Source organism: Octopus sinensis, linkage group LG16 (genome assembly GCF_006345805.1).
Source record: "Octopus sinensis linkage group LG16, ASM634580v1, whole genome shotgun sequence".
Taxonomy (NCBI): domain Eukaryota; kingdom Metazoa; phylum Mollusca; class Cephalopoda; order Octopoda; family Octopodidae; genus Octopus; species Octopus sinensis.
This window is the reverse complement of record NC_043012.1, coordinates 55,500,262-55,517,416: the sequence shown is the minus strand read 5'-3', so window position 1 is coordinate 55,517,416 and position 17,155 is coordinate 55,500,262. Positions and strand designations below refer to the sequence as shown.

The window sequence follows — 17,155 nt, the reverse complement described above, 5'->3', positions numbered from 1 at the left end:
TCTATTATAGACACAAGTACTGAAGTTTTGGGAGAGGGGACTATTAGATTACTTTGACCCTACTGCTTAACTGCCACTCATCTTATCGATCCTGAAAGGTTGAAAGTCAAAGTCAACCTTGGTGGAGTTTGAACTCAGAATGAAAATACAAATGAAATGCCGCTAAACATTTTGTTTGCATGTTAACAACTCTGCCAGATCGCCACCTTCAATATGATTAAAATAAGTATTTAACTAATCTCCCTCCCCACACTCTATAATTATTTCTAGTTAACTTTTTAATTCTCCTAACATTGAATATAATAAGATTAAAAATAAAAATCCATTATATGCTACAGAAACAGTATTAGATTAAGATAGCCCTCTATGTATCATACTTAATGTAAATACATTGTGAAAGGCAAGTTTACTGTGGTATTCATCTGGAGATATATCTCATGGATTTGTGTTATAATGTACCTTTAAACATAATCTGTCTATAAGAGATATTATCTCTGGACAAATACTGCAGTAAATTGTCTTTCGTGATGTTTTTACATTAAGAATGATACACAGATAGCTATTTAAACTTAACACACACACACACATTGATAAAGCAATTTACTTACATTTCTTAATTTAGGTGTCTCCAGAACTCAATGGGTGTGTATCGAACAGGAAATCAAGAACTCCTGATTCCTCTGATATCTCAAGATGGTCTTTGGAAACGACAAACAATTCCAATGATTCTGATCTTCCAGCTTTATCTTCTCTTTGTCCAACAACAGCAGCAGCAGACAACTCTCAGAATTTCCCATCTTTAACAAATAAACCAAGGTATTTCATATTTATACTCTTAGACATTTTTCCATTACACTGTGTAACAAAAATTTTTTTTTTGTCTTTGGTCAGTAAATATTATTTCCTATTTGCTTCTATCTAGAAATCAAAGGAAGAGACTACTTATTTCTTTATTGCCCACAAGGGGCTAAACATAGAGGGGACAAACAAGGACAGACAAAGGGATTAAGTCGATTACATCAACCCCAGTGTGTAACTGGTACTTAATTTATCGATTCCAAAAGGATGAAAGGCAAAGTTGACCTCGGTGGAATTTGAACTCAGAACATAACGGCAGACGAAATACTGCTAAGCATTTTGCCCAGCATGCTAACGTTTCTGCCAGCTGGCCGCCTACTATTCCCTTCAAACTTTGCTTTTGTGACCTGGACATCAATGTTTTGAAAATGACCTATTTTGCCATTACAATTCAGATAAATTCCGGACTGAGTTGCTGAAGCAGAAATATTGTTATAGCAAATATTCTACTCAATACCACAGATTTGCTTGTTAGTTGCTTGACCTTAACCACTTGAGCATCTCTGATCATGAGCAGGAGTAGTGGAGGAGCCATGTATTGAAAGGAATTCTTTGGGGTGTGAATAAATGTAACAAAAGCAAAGTTTGAAGGAAATATTAGCTATTCTTCATACTTTCTTGGGGTCAGCAAATAGAAAATAACAATTGCTACCCAAGGGCAAAAATCGTGTTACACAGGGTCATTGTTGTAGTTGTCTGGCCTCAGGTTATCACCTGACTCAGCAGACCTGTCGTCAAGGATGATCCAGCAATGGCCATCTGGTCTTTCTTTTGGATATTCCATATTTTATACTACATTATTTATTGTGTTCTCCAAAGCTATCCCCTCTCTACTGAAACCTTGCTCAGTCAAAGTGGATCTTCATCTTGCAAGCTTCATGGCAACCTCACTGGTGCTTGTGCCACAGTAAAAAAGTACCCATTACACTCCATCAAATGGCTGACACAAGGAAGGCCATCCAGATGTAGAAGTCATGACAAAGCATGATGTAATCCTTGGACCTGTCAAATATTGTCAAACCATTTAACCTCTCCTTGCATGGAAGCAATAAGATGATATTGCTGATAATGATGATGATGTAGGGTGTAATTTGAGGGATATTTAGCTACAATTTCTTGTAACACAAATGACTATATAAAGCAGTTTTCCCCCAATCTGAGGTGCTAAAATTTATTTCATTTGGGTGCTGGAAATTCAAATTAAACTTCAATTGTTTTTCACTACCGTCACTACTGAGCATATTAAGAGGGTTTGTGCCAGTTGATTTGATTAGGCATCAAAGAAAGGTTGGGTTAACGAAAAGTTAGGAAACACAAATGTAGAAGTTCCTTGTTTGGCTCAAGCTAAACAATATTTTGTGCGTTGAGTTTTGGAGTCTGTGTCAATGGTACATGAACTAGTTACATCTTTGGGCAAGTACTAAATTTATGAGTGTGAAGTATCTTGTCCACCTGGAGGTCCAACCCTTGTTGTTGTGTTGTGGATTCTATGTCTCAATGACTCTGAGCTATGTCATTGGAATGCAAGCTCCTTGTTGGTCAGCCCATGCTAGACAAGTCAAAAGACAGAGGCCAGATTAATATAGATCACCGCTTCCTAGAGGTAAAAGTAGGTTTGCATAGGGCCATCACATCTACCTAGAAAAAAGCAAAGTTAGAGAAGCATCGATGATAATTCAAAACCAACAAGACCTGGGAGAGGAGATCCACATCACAATTGATGCCCCAAAGTGAAGAACAGTGAAAAAAAGCTGTCATTAACCTATGATCTAGAGGGAGGAAAGTGCTTAAGGAAGAAATATTTGTTCTATACTATTAGGGTGGTAGTACTTGTAATTAGTGCATGCTGGTTCTGCTTGCTACACTTTTGCTTTCATCTACTGTTACCATCTAGTCCAATTTATTGGAGTAAAAGAAGAACCAAGTGCATAAATATTTGGCTGATATGCAATCTCGCTACTATCAAGACATAACAACATCTGCAGTTGCTCTTCACGGCCACACAAATTAACTGGGTACATTGCAGTCCCAGGTTAAACTGTGAAGTATCTTGAAGCAGCAGTGAGCCTAAGAGAGGTGTGTAGGTTCACTACCTCGGTATCACTCAGCCACTGTTCCAGTTATTGATGTATATAGAGTAGCAAGGACAGATAGGGCTCAACTAGAATGGCAACCTATTAAGAAAAGGGTCGTTCTGAAAAAAAAACAAAGTGCTGCTTCTGGCTGCTCTGTATTGGATGTTACCTGAAAATTTTGAAGTAATGGATTGTTAAGAGGTTACCTTTATCATATATTTGTTTCAGTCGTTGGACTGTGGCTATGCTGGGGCACTGCCTTGAAGAATTCATAGTCAAATGAATCGACCCCAGTACCTATTTGTTTTTTAAGACTGGTATTTACTCTATTGATTTCTCTTTTGCCAAACTGCTAAGCTACAACGACATAAACACACCAACACCGGTTGTCAAGCAGTGGTGGGAGACAGATACAAAGACACGCACACACATATATATATATATATATATATCACCAGCACGGAAGCCTTGACTGGCTTCCGTGCTGGTGGCACGTAAAAAGCACCAACCGATTGTGGCCGTTGCCAGCCTCCCCTGGCACGTAAAAAGCACCATCCATATGTGGCCGATGCCAGCGTCGCCTTGACTGGCTTCCGTGTTGGTGGCACATAAAAGCCACCAACCAATTGTGGCCGTTGCCAGCCTACCCTGGGACCTGTGCCGGTGGCATGTAAAAAGCACCATCCATATGTGGCCAATGCCAGCGTCACCTTGACTGGCTTCCGTGTCAGTGGCACATAAAAACCACCAACCGATTGTGGCCGTTGCCAGCCTCCCCTGGCACCTGTGCCGGTGGCACGTAAAAAGCACCCACTACACTCATGGAGTGGTTGGCGTTAGGAAGGGCATCCAGCTGTAGAAACACTGCCAGATCAGACTGGAGCCTGGTGCAGCCTCCTGGCTAGCATGGAAAACGGATGTTAAACGATGATGATGATGATCACTTGGAAATAGGTGGGGGTTGGTGACAGGAAGGGCATCCAACCATAGAAAACTTGCTACACAAATAGTACTGCACACACACACATATGACCAGGCTTTTTTCAGTTTCTGTCTACCAAATCTTATGCCTAAAATAATTAGAGTAGAGCTATAAGATTGTATCTCACAGTCCTTAAACAGCATTTTAAAGTCTAACAGTTGTGAAAACAGCTTTTGAAAATCCTACTGGAGGACTAAGATGGTTGGAGGTGCCACTGGAGGACTCATCTGAGAACGACATAAATAAAAGCTAGCAATTTTGAGAAGTGAGTTTTAGTTTACCCCCAATACAAGACTGCTATTTTATTTTATTGAAGGAAGAAAGGTAAAGCTATCCTGCAAATTACTCGGTGACCTTGCTGTTGCTGTTGAGTGCAGCGGTCTTCGTCCTAGAGCTCGCAAAATCGTGCCTCAGGATTGGGAGAAGTCCGAAACGTGGTCCTTTGCTATTCGTAAGACCTGCAGAAGAGAAAGCAGGTCAACCCCCGACACCGAGAGCATCGACGGATGGATGAATGCACATCCAAGCTCAGTGGTTGCATAGGAAGTTGGGGGCAAGAAACAGGAAGAAAGAGTGAGAGAAAGTTGGAGCGAAAGAGTACAACAGGAGTCGCTACCAACCCCTGCCAAAACCTCATAGACCTTTAGGTGTTTTTGCTCAATAAACACACGCAACGCCTGGTCTGGGAATTGAAACCGCGATCCTCCGACCGCGAGTCCGCTGCCTCCATTGCTGCTGCTGTTGGTGCCACATAAAAACACTTGGTACACTCCGGAAAAAAGAAAAAAAACATTAATGCAGGGTTGAACGGAACCTCTGATGGTGTAGTTTTCCGATTGTTAAGAAAAAACCGCTCTGTGGGTTGGAAAGAGGGGTTTCAGGAAAGTCACACGAGTTGGACTTGTTCTCTCATAACTTTGAGAATGATACTCTTTTACTCTTTTACTTGTTTCAGCCATTTGACTGCGGCCATGCTGGAACACCACCTTTTAGTTGAGCAAATCGACCCCGGGACTTATTCCTTGTAAGCCCAGTACTTATTCTATCGGTCTCTTTTGCCGAACCACTATGTGATGGGGACGTAAACACATCAGCATCGGTTGTCAAGCAATGCTAGAGGGACAAACACAAACATACACACACACATACATATATACGACAGGCTTCTTTCAGTTTCCGTCTACCAAATCCACTCACAAGGCTTTGGTTGGCCCGAGGCTATAGCAGAAGACACTTGCCTAAGATGCCGTGCAGTGGGACTGAACCCGGAACCGTGTGGTTGGTTAGCAAGCTACTTACCACACAGCCACGTATTCTTTTCATGAAATTTTCTACAAATATTTTTCAGAGTGTGTAATTTACGATTATATGGGTATTTGATGAGAAAAGAAAAATAGTGAACACACTCACACACACACAGATACATCACAATTTTTTTTTTCGAAATTTCAGGTTTCATTTTGTAGAAATATGTGATGTGTGTTAGTTTGTATGTGTATTAATCCACCAAATGCTTTTTACCATGTTAAATTCTGATATAATCGTAATCTACACACGCTGAAAGATATTTTATCGAAAATTCCATCAATAATCACCCATTTTTCTGAAAATTATGAGGAGTGGCTGTGTGGTAGGTAGCTTGCTTAGCAACCACATGGTTCCGGGTTCAGTCACACTGCGTGGCATCTTGAGCAAGTGTCTTTTGCTAAAGCCTTGTGAGTGGATTTGGTAGACGGAAACTGGAAGAAGCCCGTCGTATATATGCTGCTGTGTTTATGTCTCCGTCACTTAACGGTTCGGCAAAAGAGACCGATAAAATAAGTACTAGGCTTACAAAGAATAAGTCCTGGGGTCGATTTGCTCGACTAAAGGCGGTGCTCCAGCGTGGCCACAGCCAAATGACTGAAACAAGTAAAAGAGTAAACGAGAGTAAAGAATGATGTCTCATGTGAATTTTTTGGAACTCCTCACCCCTTGTCTCAGGGAAAAATTTTTTCCCCACATATATTCCGATATAATCGGAATCTACATCATCTGACACGTATTTATAGGAAATTCCATTAAAAATAATATCCATTTTTCTGGACGTTATGAGGAATCAGTTGAGGGGCACTCATGTGTAGGAATGCCAAATTTTATTGTAACTAGCATAAAAAACAAATATTTACGTGTGTGTGTGTGTGTGTGTGTGTGTGTGCATGCGTGCGTGCGTGCGTGAGTGCGTGTGTTGGCAATCTTTGGATGTAAATACAAATTTTTGCAAGATCAATAATAAAACGAAAACAGTCCGAGAAAATACGAAAATATACTTTGGTATCCCAAGTAAGCGAAACGAATATGCAAATGTTTAAAAGTCTCTTATTAAATCATTATTACAGATAATCTTCTTAATTACGGAACAGCTTAATTTTCTACAATTTACGCTGGTATCGTAAAAAAAAAAAGAAAACAGGACTTCATTGTTTTTGCTTTCAATCTACGGAGAGATCTGTAATAATGTCATTTAATGTAACAAACTTTTACATTTTCGTTTCGCTTATTCGGGATATCCAAGAGCATTTTTATATTTTCTTGGATAGTTTTAATTTTTAGCCTATATAGCGAATTAAATGTGTGTGTTTATTATTTATTTACTTAGTGGGGTAATCCCTTTAAATTTGTCATTTTCAACTGCATGATTATTCTCAATCTTACCGTTAATCTCGATCACGGTCTCTCGATTACGTCAGTGTCAACTTTAATTTCATCACCGTCAACTTCGATTACGCCGTTGACTTGAATTTTGCTATTGTCAACTTAAATTTAGTGTTTATTAGCCTCATTGTTCACCACCCATTATGGTCAACAAGAAGAAGAAAATTTCAAATGATGTTAGAAGATTAATCGTATCAAATTATGATGAAGGTCGTACTGTAACCGAAATCGCTTCCATATTAGCTATTCCTCGGACCAGTGTTCAAACTGTTGTTCAAATATACAAACAGGAAGGACGTATCGAGCAAAAAAATCGAGGAGGTTGTCGAAGCAGTAAAATTTCGGAAGAAATGAAAAACTTCATGCGAACCTCAGTAGACAAAAAACGTCATATATCTTTAAAAATGCTGTCCGATATGGTTTTTGAATATTTTAATGTGAGGTTGTCGAAAACAAGCGTTGATAAGTGCCTTAAAAAACTCCATTATTCATTCAAAAGGTCTAATGGGATTTCTGAAAGAGCTTTAACTTCAGAAAACTTTACACAGAGAAAACGTCAAAATCGTTTGACAGAAAAGTCTGGGTGTAAAAATGTTCTTATTGATGAAGTTGGGTTCATCAACACTTGTGCGAGATCTAAAAACGGTGGACGAAAAACTGGACAGTCTCCTGTGCAGAAAGCGCATAAATTGCGTACCCGAAATACAAGAGTATGTTGCACCACAAACAAAAGTCAAGAAATAAATAAAAGGTTACATTGATGCTATTAATTTTAATCTTTGTCTAATTGTATAAATTCTAGAGTATATAGTTTTTCATCTAATGAACTAAATGTATGTGTAGTTACAGTAATGTAAGGTGTGGCAATTTTTATTTTGCAAAACCTGTAATCCTTTACTTTTTTTTTTTAACCTTTTTTACTTGTTTCAGTTATTAGGCTGCGGCCATGCTGAGGCACTGCCGAGAAGAACTTTTTCTTGAATGAATCAACTCCAGTACTCTATTACTCTTTTACTTGTTTAAGTCATCTGACTCCGACCATGCTGGAGCACTGCCTTTAGTCAAGCAAATCGACCTCAGGACTTATTCTTTGGAAGCCTAGTACTTATTCTATCGGTCATTTTTGCTGAACCACTAAGTTACGGAGATGTAAACACACCAGCATCGGTTGTCAAGCGATGTTGGGGGGACAAACAAGGACACACAAACATATACACACAAACACACACACACAAACACACACACACACACACACACACACACACACATACATACACACACATATATACGACGGGCTTCTTTCAGTTTCCGTCTACCAAATCCACTCACAAGGCTTTGGTCGGCCCGAGGCTATTGTAGAAGACCATGTGTTTGGTAAGCAAGCTACTTACCACACAACCACTCCTATGCCTATAGCTACTTACCACACAGCCACTCCTGTGCCTATAAGCTACTTACCACACAGCCACTCCTATGCCTATAGCCACTTACCACACATCCACTCCTGTGCCTATAAGCTACTTACCACACAGCCACTCCTATGCCTATAGCCACTCCTGTGCCTATAAGCTACTTACCACACAGCCACTCCTATGCCTATAGCTACTTACCACACAGCCACTCCTATGCCTATAGCCACTTACCACACAGCCACTCCTGTTCCTAAGCTTGCTACATATTTTATCAAACTTTTTTTCAAGGGAATATAAACAGACCAACACCGTATGTCAAGCAGTGGTTGACTGAGATACAAAGACACACACACACACACACCACACACACACCACACACACACACACCACACACACACCACACACACACACCACACACACACCACACCACACACACACACACACACACATATATGATGGGTTTCTTTTCAGTTTCTATCTGCCAAATCCACTCACAAGGCTTTGGTGAGCCCGAGGCTATGGTAAAAGACACTTGCCCAAGGTGCCACACAGTGGGACTGAACATGGAACCATGTGGTTGGGAAGCAAACTTCTCAACCACATAGTCACACTTGTGTTTCACTAAACTTTTTAATGTTTATGTTTTTCTTTTTCCCAATTAATTCTGTGACAAGTAATCACCGATAATAATGTTTGTTTATCAAAATGAATCTGCTCCATCCTATGTTGACAATGATGAATTTGAAGTTGACATCAATGAGAACGAGATTAAAACTGTCTAATTTGGTGGTGATGGTGGTGGGGTCTTTACATATGTATGTGTGTATGAGGTACATAAGTACATATGTGTATATGAATATATATGTATGTATACACGCACAAACATAGATATATGTTGGGGTATTTGTATATGCATGTATATGAATATAGATATGTATATGTACATGTGTGTGTGTGTCTAGGGCGACCTGCTGTGCTTGAGGAGACTTATTGAGTTAATTGCATCAACATCAAAATAAAAATCAAATGGAAATTGTAGTTGTGATACCTGTGCCGGTGGCACATAAAAAGCACCATCTGAACGTGGTTGATGCCAGCACCGCCTTGACTGGCTTCCGTGCCGGTGGCACATAAAAAGCACCAACCGATCGTGGCTGCTGCCAGCCTTCCCTGGCACCTGTGCAGGTGGCACGTAAAAAGCATCCACTACACTCACAGAGTGGTTGGCATTAGGAAGGGCATCCAGCTGGCTTCCCAGACCCTGGTCAAACCGTCCAACCCATGCTAGCATGGAAAACGGACGTTATACGATGATGATGATGATATGTGTATGCATGTTGGAATTGTAATTGTTTAAAGAAGCTTCTTTCTGAATATGTTTCTATATTTCCATTATTTCCTTAAGCGATGAAAACGAACTTGTGACAAATCCTTCAATTAGCATCGAATGTAATGAGATAACCAGTCAAGGCTTATCAGAAGACCAACAGCAGCAACAACAACAGCAACAGCATCAACAACAGCAACAGCAAGAACACCAACAGCAACAGCAAGAACACCAACAGCAGCAACTTACCTCTGCCAACATCAGCAATATGCCAGCATCCTGTGAAGCACCTCTGGTAATTTCAGTGGAAGAAGTTCAGGATTTTGAACTCCCAGATCAAAAGTAAAGTATTGTTGCTAACCATTTTAATTTCTGTTGCTCTTGTTTTAACCAGAACCCTCTGTCCAGATGACTTTATCTCACCACCATCTCTGGTATTTGAAGATTTGCAGATACCAGGCACCAATATCTCTGAAGATATCTGAAGATTTGTCGTGTAGCATTATGTCCAATCTCCAGTATTATTGGTGTTTTGAAGATATGGAGTGGAGTATGATATCAGATTTTAGTATCTCTGGTGTGTTGAAGATATTAAGTGGAGTGTGATAGCAGACTCCAGTATCATTGGTGTGTTGAAGATATGGAGTGGAGTTTGATATCAGACTCCAGTATAATTGGTGTGTTGAAGATATGGAGTGGAGTGTGATATCAGATTTTAGTATCACTGGTGTGTTGAAGATATTAAGTGGAGTGAGATAGCAGACTCCAGTATCACTGGTGTGTTGAAGATGTGGAGTGGAGTGTGATATCAGACACCAATATCTCTGGTATGTTGAAGATATGGAGTTGAGTGTGACATCAGACTCCAATATTTCTGGTGTGCAGAAGGTATTGGGTGGAGTGTTATATCATATGTTTGATGAAATACTAAGTTACAAGGATGTAAACAAACCAACTCTGATAGTCAAGTGGCAGTGGTGTTGGGGCAAGCACAAGTACAACCAGACATGCATGCACACATACATATATATACAATAGGCTTCCACACAGTTTCATCTGCCAAAATCACTCACCAGGGGCTGTTGTAGAATACACTTGCCCAATGTGCCGAGCAGTGGGACTGAACCCAAAACTACATGTTTGCAATGCAGGTTTCTTAATCACATAGCCATGCTTGCACCTATGTTAATATATACATATTATATATTCCCTTCTCTCTGTTTTCTCTTAGGAGGTACAAACACTTACACATGTACATATACAACCAAAACTTCCTTTCTACTATGGGCACACAGCTTGGATTTTGGGGTGAGGGGGACAGTCAATCACATCGACCTCAGTACTCAACTGGTACTTATTTTATCGACCCCAAAAGGATGAAAGGCAAAGTCAACCCCGGCAGAATTTGAACTCAGAATGTAAAGATAGATGAAATGTCACTAAGCATTTTGCCTGGCATGCTAATGATTTTGCCAGCTCACCACCTTATATTATATATACAGTTATGGCCAAAAGTTTGGAACATTTTTTAAAAATTAAAATTGTCATGCCCAAGTACAATTCAATCCAAATATATACAATGTAGAGATATACTTACCTAATAACTGATCCAATGGCTCAATTCTAATTTTCACACATATGTTCCAAACTTTTGGCCACTACTGTAGATATTATATATTTCTGTTGCTCTTATTTTGATTATTAATTATCTTAGTTTTAGGTACAATATCATGAATACTACAAATGAGCTACAAGAAAACCCAACCAAGTTTGTTCCAAAAATCAAAAATAGGTGAGTAACTGCCATTGCTTTTTTTTCATTTTTGCATTTTCTGTTGTTGCTGTCAAAAAAACAAAAAACAAAAAAAAACATTGAGTAGTATTTATTATGGATTAGGAAGGGCATCCAGCCGTAGAAACCCTGCCATAACAGATAGTTGGTGTCTACACAGCTCCCTGCTAGCCAGCTTCATGTCAAACTAAACAACCCATACCAGCATGGAAAGTGGATGTTAAATGATGGTGATGATGATGATGGTGATGTTTTAAAAATGAAGCCGACATCGTTGACTACAGTCATTGTTCTGCCACAAGGTCCAGTCCTTGTTGTGTGGTGGCTTGTATGCCTCGACAACCCTAAGAGAATTTCAGAATGTAAGTATTGGCGTTAGGAAGGGCATCCAGCCATAGAAGCATTGCCAGATCAGACTGGGCCTGGTGCAGCCTTCTGGCTTCCCAGACCCCAGTTGAACCATCCAACCCATGCTAGCATGGAAAGCGGACACTAAATGATGATGATGATGATGAAGTAGTCGTCTGAGTGACTAAGTGTGGCCCATAGATCTGTTGTACAGGATATCCTATGCTTCTACTAGATGGAGGGCCACAACTTCACACCCAACCATTCAGATATGAATCATGTAGAGTCCTGTTTTCCAGTTTGGATATGTTATGTTCTCTCCACTGTTCAGTTCATATCAATGGCTAGCCCACATTACTCTGTAAGGAGCATAGAACAGGTTTCCTGGTTTTCCTGGCATATATATTCCTTTCTGGATAGGATGCTGCTCCATAGCAGGATGACTCATTTTCACCAGCTGAGTGGACCGGAGCAATGTGAAATGAAGTGTTTTGCTCAAGAACACAATGTATCACCCAGTCCAGGAATTGAAACCACAATCTTATGGTCATGAATTCAACACCCTAACCACTAAGCCATGCACCTCCACAGTTTATATATCTATATATCTGTATATATTGGTTGTTACCACAGTAAAAGTAGGCTTAATCAGAGCTCTTTATCTGCACACGTATTGTTGATCATAGAATGTTTGTTATTATTCTAATTTAGCCCCAAGTAGGCTTGATTTAACTGACCTATGATCAAAGGCATTCCAGTCATGACCATTTTGTTTTCCCCTTTTTTTTTTCATATTTTATCTAGAACTTCATTATCCAGCATGTCTTTTCTTTTGATGATGATAGAGTGTGACTTGAGAGAATTTGGTTACTATTTCTAGTAGATTGAGCAACTTCATAAGGACTTTATAAGGTCCTGGTGAACTGAGTTTGTAACCAGACTTTAATTCCTGGTTGTTACCATTTCATTTCAATTTTACTCCTATTTTTTCCTAAATCTGTTATGCACCCCAGGACTCATAAGACCAGACCCAGTTTCCATGGCATATAATTAACTGAGATTTCAGCATTCACCCCTGAAGGGTAAACTTCCCATATATTGCTGGAATTCATATTACTGAGTGGGCTGGAGCAATGTGAAACGATTTACTCAAGAACAAAATGCATTACTCAGTCTGTGAAACAAAAGTACCTCTTCCAGTTGTGAGAGTATCACCTTCACCATATGCCTTCCTTATTCCTACTGCCCTTAGAAAAGACAAAAACCTTAAAATCATGTAGAGTATATAGGTGCAGTCATGTCTGTGTGGTAAGAAGCTTGCTTCGCAACCATATAGTTCAGGTTTCAGTCCCACTGTGTGGCACCTTGGGCAAGTGTCTCCTACTATCACCTCAGACTGACCAAAGCCTTGTGAGTGAATTGGGTAGACATAAACTGAAAGAAGCCTGTCATGTGTGTGTGTGTGTATGTGTGTGTATGTGCGTGTGTGTGCATGCATGTATGCGTGCATGTGTGTCTATATCTATATGTGTCTTTGTGTCTTTGTTGCCCCCCCCCATCATTGCTTGACAACTCGTGCTGGTGTCTTTACATCCCTGTAACTTAGTGGTTCAGCATAAGAGACTGATAGAATAAGGTCTAGGCTTAAAAAAATGAGTCCTGTGGACGATTGTTCAACTAAAACCCTCCAAGGCAGTGCCCCAGCATGGCCACAACCAAATGACTGGAACGAGTAAAAGAATATCTTCATATCTAACGTAACATGGATTGCCTTGTCAGAACAGTGGTTACTTCGTTATCTTTTGTTATTAATACTGCTTCTGTAGCTAATAATCAATTACGTAGAGTATATTTAGTGAAGGCATGTGGCATAGTGGTTAGGCACATTCGGATCACAATCATAAGGGCATGAGTTCAATTCCTGGCGACATGTTGTGTCCTTGAGCAAGACACTTTATTTCACATTGCTCCACTCCACCCAGTTGGCAAAAATGAGTTGTACATGTATTTCAAAGGGCCAGCCTTGTCACATTCTGTGTCACACTGAATCTCCTTGAGAACTACATTAAGGGTACACATGTTGGTGGCGTGCTCAGCCACTTGCATTTTAATTTCATGAGCAAACTGTTCTATTGATCAGATCAACTGGAACACTCGTTAGCATAATTGACAAAGTGCCAGTTAATTATATTTAGTATTGCACTCTGCTTCCCCCCAACTGCTCTTAAATTTTTAAAAACATTGTAATCAAAATCCAAATGAATCTTCAGGCATTCCGTTGACAAATTCATAGCTGGGTGAAAACTGAATTCGATTTTACATATATCATTTTTTATTTGATTTTCAAAGGTTAAAGCATTGCCGTAGTGTTCGGGGACATGGCGCTAACAAAAAGCCCAAAGAATGGATGAGAGAATATTGGCGCATTAAAAAGCGGGAATCTCGAGCTCGTCAAGACTATTGGAGAAAGCGTGTATTGCATGAGTCGATTCCAGGACAAGCGAGCACCACTGTTCCAACTGGAGAACCCATTTGTAATCAGGCTTTTGATATTAATACAAACATACCTTGTGATGATGGGTAAGTAAGATAAGTTATTTTTCACCTTTTGTCAGGTAGCAGTATACAGTACAGGGTGATTGTACAGTGTGGGCCAAAAGTCAAATGCCAATACATTTATATTATATTGTTGTTATTTTTATTTTTTTATTGCCCACAAGGGGCTAAACATAGAGGGGACAAACAAGGACAGATAAAGGGATTAAGTTGATTACATCAACCCCAGTGCGTAATTGGTACTTAATTTATTGACCCCCGAAAGGATGAAATGCAAAGTTGACCTCGGCGGAATTTGAACTCAGAATGTAACAGCAGACGAAATACCGCTAAGCATTTTACCCAGCGTGCTAACATTTCTGCCAGCTTGCCGCTTTGTTATTGTTATTGTTGGTAGAATTGTTAGCACATCGGGTGAAATGCTTAGCAGTAATTTACTTGTTGCTGCATTCTGAGTTCAAATTCCACCGAGGTCGACTTTTCCTTTCATCCTTTTGGGGTTGATAGAATAAGCACCAGTTGAGCACTGGGTCAATGTAATTGATTTGACCCCTTCCACAGAAATTTCAGGCCTTGTCTCTTTAGTAGAAAAGATTATTATTATTAATATTATTATTAAGGCAGCAAGCTGGCTGAATTGTTAGAATACTGGATAAAATGCTTAGTGGTATTTTGCCTGTTACATTCTGAGTTCAAATTCCACCAAAGTTGACCTTGTTTTTCATCCTTTCAGGGTTAATAAATTAAGCACCAGTGAAAGACTGGGGTTGATGTAATTGACTTCCCACCAAATTTCAGGCCTTGTGCCTTTAATAGAAAAGATTATTATTATTATTATTATTATTATTATTATTATTAATAATAATATTAGTATTATTAAGGCGGCAGAAACGTTAGCATTCCAGGTGAAATGTTTAGCGGTATTTCTGAGTTCATATTCTGAGTTCATATTCCACTAAGGTCGACTTTGTCTTTCATCTTTTCGGGGTTGATAAATTAAGTACCAGTTGTGTACTGGGGTCAATCTTATCGACTGCCCCCCTCCCCCAACATTTCAGGCCTTGTGCCTAGAGTAGAAAAGGTTATTATTATTATTACTCATTCTGTTCATCATGTACAAGTATGTGAGTATTCGCCATAGTTTTACTTTACTCAATTTTACGAAACTTGGAGCATGTGTTTGACTGTTCCAGAACATATTGAACTTATTTTGCGCATGACTTTTGGCCCACCCTGTGTAGTGTTACAAAGTGTAGATGTTAACTAAATGGACATAGGGTGTATAGCTGCTGGCTAGGTATAGTGTATAGATGTAGTATAAAACTGACCCTTGCTTTTTGCCAGCGCTTACCTATTTCTTGAGTAAGAGATATTTTTTCCACTGGTCACTGAAAATGCCGAGCCTCAAAGAATGTAAACATGACATTGCCATTTTGCTCAGATGGTGTCTTACAAAAGATATAGAATGTCAACACTCATGCACACATACACATACTCTCCCTTTTTCTCTCTCATACACCCACACACATGCATATTTGTGTGTGTATTTGTATAATGGAAATCTGTACAGTTTCCATCAGTCATTTCAACTCACAAGGTATTGGTTGACCTAGACATTTTCCCAAGGTGCCATACAGTATGAAATAAAACCTGAAACCATGTGGTTATGAAGTGAAGCCCTTATCTACATAGCTATGCCTAACCCTGCACACACACACACACACCCCATCATCATCATAAATCCAAAAGAGAAGCACACTTTAAGTTATAGAGCAATAGAGTATTTTGATAAAGACAGTTATGGCCAGTTCATAGGGTTACCCTAATGGCTAGTATCCTATGACCTCTCTTTGAAGAGTGGTTATAGGCCACCAGCTATTAGGGCCTGAAGAAATGCTGTAAAGCCAAGCGCTTTATGAACGTGAAACCCTGGGTAACCCTATCGACCAGCCATAACTATCTTTATCTATCTATCTATCTATCTATCTATCTATCTATCTATCTATCTATCTATATATATATATATATATATATATATATATATCTGTCTATCTATCTTTCTTTTTTCCTTCCTTCCTTCCTTCTTTCTTTCTTTCTTTCTATTTACACACCCAGACACACTTATATATACACATTGAGCCTCCACACACTTTTTGCTTACGAAGTTCATTCACAAATCACTTGCCCAATGTGGCATGTAGAACAATCTTATTACCTACACAGCCATGCCTGTGTCTATTGTGTGTGTGTGTGTGTGTGCGTGTGTGTGTATACATATATACACTATACATGCCACAAACACATTTACGAAGGCACATGACCTAATGTTTAGTGTGTTACCACAGAATCGTAAGGTTTGATTACCAGATTGGACAACACATCTCCTCAGGCAAGTCACTTCATTTTCTGCTACCCCAGGCATCTCAGCTAAATATGAATACTAGCAATAGCAGCAGATGAGGATTGACCTTATTATTCTGGAATGATATTCTGTTTTGTGGGTAGGGGAGCTTTGTAGTCTCTCTTACTTAAATATCTCAGAAACTTGTATAACCTATCTGATCTAATATTCCTGGTGGCTTCAGACAGACTTTACCTTGTAACACACACACACAATATAGAAGATTAAAATATCTTCATACATACCATGCTGGTGCCACATAAAAAGCACCCGTACTGGTACCATGTAAAAAGCACTGGTGCTGGTGTCACATAAAAAAACCAATGGTGCTGGTGCCATGTAAAAACACACCCAGCACATTCTGTAATGTGGTTGGCATTAGGAAGGGCATCCAGCCATAGAAACCAAGCGTAAACAGATATTTGGAGCTTGGTGTAACTCTGTGGCTTGCCTGCTCCTTTCAAACCATCCAACCCATGCCAGCATGGGAAACAAGCATTAAACGATGATGATGATTGTTGTGTCATCTACACCTATGAATATTTAAATGTTTCTTTGTTGGCTTGCATTCTATCTAGTTCTCCATTAATTTAACCCTTTAGTGTTTAAACCGGCCATACCAGGCCAGAATATTATCCTTGTTTTATGTTCAAACTTATGAGATTCAGCCTCTCACACCTACCCTACGATGTCATTCTAACGATAAATAA

General features: G+C 39.5%; 1 protein-coding gene across 1 annotated transcript in view; it reads left to right on the top strand.

Moving 5' to 3' along the window:
* LOC115220330 overlaps positions 1 to 17,155 on the top strand; it is a 53,319-nt gene that overhangs the window by 29,224 nt on the left and 6,940 nt on the right. Inside the window, exons 7-10 of the mRNA XM_029790430.2 lie at positions 623 to 816; positions 9,427 to 9,690; positions 11,063 to 11,140; positions 13,838 to 14,068. Coding sequence (XP_029646290.1) covers positions 623 to 816; positions 9,427 to 9,690; positions 11,063 to 11,140; positions 13,838 to 14,068 — 767 coding nt within the window. The remainder of the gene's footprint in view (positions 1 to 622; positions 817 to 9,426; positions 9,691 to 11,062; positions 11,141 to 13,837; positions 14,069 to 17,155) is intronic.